Source organism: Nylanderia fulva, unplaced genomic scaffold (assembly GCF_048542155.1).
Source record: "Nylanderia fulva isolate GAGA-0341 unplaced genomic scaffold, ASM4854215v1 Scaffold71, whole genome shotgun sequence".
NCBI lineage: Eukaryota > Metazoa > Arthropoda > Insecta > Hymenoptera > Formicidae > Nylanderia > Nylanderia fulva.
Genome location: NW_028190819.1, coordinates 3,111 through 7,174, shown reverse-complemented (window position 1 = coordinate 7,174; position 4,064 = coordinate 3,111). Strand labels below are relative to the sequence as shown.

The 4,064-nt window shown below is 23.2% G+C and overlaps 1 protein-coding gene across 1 annotated transcript; it reads right to left on the bottom strand.

Annotated features, from left to right (window-relative positions):
* Window positions 1-1,004: 1,004 nt before the first annotated feature.
* Window positions 1,005-3,819, bottom strand: LOC146720318 (aminopeptidase N-like). Its single transcript, XM_085488771.1, has 7 exons — window positions 3,732-3,819; window positions 2,768-3,048; window positions 2,321-2,511; window positions 1,881-2,186; window positions 1,733-1,799; window positions 1,491-1,586; window positions 1,005-1,344 (listed from the first exon to the last, which is right to left on the bottom strand). The coding sequence occupies exons 1-7, from the start codon at window positions 3,811-3,813 to the stop codon at window positions 1,225-1,227; spliced, it is 1,143 nt and encodes a 380-aa protein (XP_085344897.1). The 5' UTR covers window positions 3,814-3,819; the 3' UTR covers window positions 1,005-1,224.
* Window positions 3,820-4,064: the final 245 nt, after the last annotated feature.

Here is a 4,064-nt window from a genome sequence, read left to right as displayed (position 1 = left end):
ATATAAGCGCCGAATTATGTTGCACAATTTTATAGTTATGTTATATAGTTTTATAAATATTAATATAAAGATTAATATTTTATTTAAATAACTTTATTGAAATTAAAATGTTACACGAGAGAGAGATAGATAGATAGATAGATAGATAGATAGATAGATAGATAGATAGAGAGAGAGAGAGAGAGAGAGAGAGAGAGAAAGAGAGAAAGAGAGAGAGAGAAGAGAGACATTGTGTTATGTGATTTATTGCAAACTGATGATTTATTGTAAAAAACGCTAATGAATCACAGATTTTATATAATAACATATTATAAATATAAAGAATATTTAAATATTGAACATATATACAATATATATAATTATAATTACTTTACATATAACGTTAATACAATAGTACTCATTTTTATAGTTATACAAACATAATTTATATATATATATATATATATTTATTGGATAATAACAAATTTAATAATGCGTATAAATAATATATGTTGGCTGTAAATTTTTGTAATATTTTTAAATAATAACTCATTATATTATATACCCGTACGAAAAAGAACTACAAAAATACAATAAAATTACTGATATAATATAATACTTTTTTTATAATATATTATTGTTATAACAGTAATTATTTCATATTCTTATAGATCTTTTTCGTAAGGATATATATATACATACACACACACATTATATATATACTATATAATACATGTGTGTATGTGTGTGTGTGCGTGTGCGCGCGCGCGTGTGAGCGCGTGGGTTTTGTGCGTGTCGTTGTGTGCGCAAACATATATTTAAATTAATTCACGTAAAAATATTAAAAATAAGTCAATATATGTAATTCAAAATAAAAATAGTTTATTTATTATTTAACAAACACACACACACACACACACATATATATATATATATATATATATATATATATATAATTAAAATTTATACATTTATAGTTTTATTTTATGTCTAACAATAAATTTATAGTAATATTATATGGGTACTTTTTTGTGAATAATATATAGTTCAAATACAATACATTAAGCAAGTTTGCAAAAAAATGAAAAACTTGATGCATGCAGTCATAAAAATTTGTAATTACAGGGGCATCGAATAGTAATACATCTAAATAATTAATAATTAAAACAGTAAAATAAATAGTACATACAATATAAAAAAATTATTTATATGTAGTATAACCGCCCATGCAAAGCTGCAATCTTTTTAATTAAAATTTTTCCACCAGAAGAAAAAGTTATCAAAATTCTTTCTCAGTCTTTCGATTTGACGGTTGCGAATTGATATATGGCTTTCAATTTTGTCAGAAATCCGCTCTATGTAAATCTAATATATATAAACAAAAATTTGCAGAATGAAATTAATATCCTTTTTATGTAATAAACAAAACAAATATAAAATTAATATTCAGAAATTAATAAGATAAAACAATATTTCTTTTACATTCGTTTTCCATAATAATATTTATTTACCTTTTCTAAGTGAAAACTTCTAAAATATTTTGTGTTTCTCATTTTATCTAATAGAAATGCTTCGGCCTTTACCCTTTGAACGTATTTGTTTATTTCCTAAAATGTATTAGTTTTTTAACATCATAAATAAATAACGTTGATGTAACATTATCAAAATTATTTTAAACATTAAATAATAATTATAAATATTGCATTATTATCATCACATTTTGTATACATATATAAACACGTAAAATTTTTACCTCAGTTTGATTTACAGAATATACGTTGTTAATAATAGTAATTAATGCTGCAGTTATACTAACATTTCTAAAAACGAAAAAGCAATTGTATATATAACACACATAATAAACTTTTGTACACAATAATTATAAAGATATGTCACATTACTTTGGTTTTATTTCGTGAAAATGATCTAATATGTATTTCAGTATAGTTGGATTCTTTGTATGCTTCGTAATAATATGTAAGAAACTGTTAAAAGAATTTGGATATTTCTGTGCTGTAGAAATGTTTTGTTCAAGTGTTGAATATTTTTTGATGAGATTAATATTTTCGGGGCAAGCCAAGTATTTTAAAAATTTAGAGTCAGATTTGTTCAATCCTTTAGTATACACTAATTCCCATGTGGTGTTGTTTATGGTAGTTATCATCAAACCTTTACAATATGTCCATTCCTTCCACCATGGCAAAAGTCTAAAACAAACAAAAATTATATTTTTATATTAAAGCTAAGCATATAGATCTTATGATTAAATTATTTGAACATTATAGACGATACCTACAAAAAAATTTGATTAAGAAAGGCAAAAATATGTAACAATATTTACTTGTATTTTGCAGGATCTTGGAGATGTTGTGTTAATTTATTATTGGCTACTTTCTTACAAGTGATGTCACCGAAAAAACATGCCCATCTTGCAGCTTCTTGTCGTAAACATATTCTGAGTTTGTCTGTATCATCAATTTCTTCATATTTGATTCTTTTAAGTATCTCGTGTAATATTTGTCTTACTTCAGACTAAAAATCGTTAATTATATATTTATACGTTCATATTATAAATGTATTTAAAAATAATATATTTTTCATTATTTTCCAAAGATTATTAAAATTTTCTCTTTCTATGAAATAAACATACATACATATAATAGTATAATAGTATGTAAAATTTTAACGTTACGGTATATGTTTTTCTAACTATTTAAACTTTTTCTAGTAAATGAGTGCATATGCAAATATCTGAAATGCACTTTCATAGAAATTTATTAATATTTACCGTAAAATTCTTAATTTGTTCTTTCAACATTATAAAAGTACTGGACAAGTATTCCAGAGCTTTAAACATAGGATACCATGGTATATAATCTTCCTCTTTTTGCAAATAAAGTATGACATTCCAGAATACAACGCCTGTGAGTTCGCCTGTTATCATTAAATTAAATGCATCATCGATAATTTGGGCACGATTAAGAACATGGATCTTCGTGTAATTATCAGATTTTAGATAAGTTGAAATTCTTTGCCAATTCTGTTCATCATAGTTAACGCGATAATATCCTGTCAAATAGTAAATAATTTTATCAATTTCTATTGTTTTGAATAATTTTATCATTATAATGTTTTCATTTTCAAACATTTTGGTTTCATATTTCTGTTTATATAAATTATAAATTAAAACGTTTTAAAAATTTAATACATATAAATAAAATGCAAATACATATAGAAAATTAATTATAAAAATGTAATCCTAATATTTGAAATAATCGAAAAAGTAAAACTGTGCAAGATATTGTTGTATATCATTAAATAAAATTGATACTAGTTGTGAATAAATAGTAATAATTTTATGCTCTGCAATATATATAATTTTTGTAATATGTATCGATATGATAATTGTATAACCTAAACTTATTATTATTAATTTTACAAATATAATTATCTCTTTTTAATAATTTTACTATTATTGGAATATATAAAATACCTGTAAAAATATAACATTAATTATGAATAATATTATTTAGAAAACGCTTATGTATATCTTAAATATAATATTATATATATGTATAATGCAGAAAATTACATAAAACATTTTGAAACTGTTATAGTTATATAATAAATATCTCAGATTGATATAGGACAATAAATAAAATAAATTAAAATATGAAATAATGTCAAATATATGTGTGCAAAATATAGACGGAAAATAAGTCGTAATAAGCAGTACATTGGTTAATATTTACCAGTTTGTTGTATATTAAAAATCATCCAACCATTTTCTTCAAATGGTAATGATAATTTCAAATCCTTTTCTGTGCATACCATATAATAAGTAAAATTGTTAAAATTGGGGAAATGTTTGCGTAGTGAAAGTTACAGAAATGCAGCGAATTTTTAATGTGTCGTCATATTGTATCTGTACATTTGTTGGGCTCATTGAATCAAAATAATTACGTTCTACTTTAATGAGAGGACAATGCTTCTCCAAAGCCCAATCTTCCATTTTTGTTAGTTGTAAAAGGATATTTTATTTGTTGCTAGAATAGGATGTCTCATAACTTCCAGAAAGTCACTAT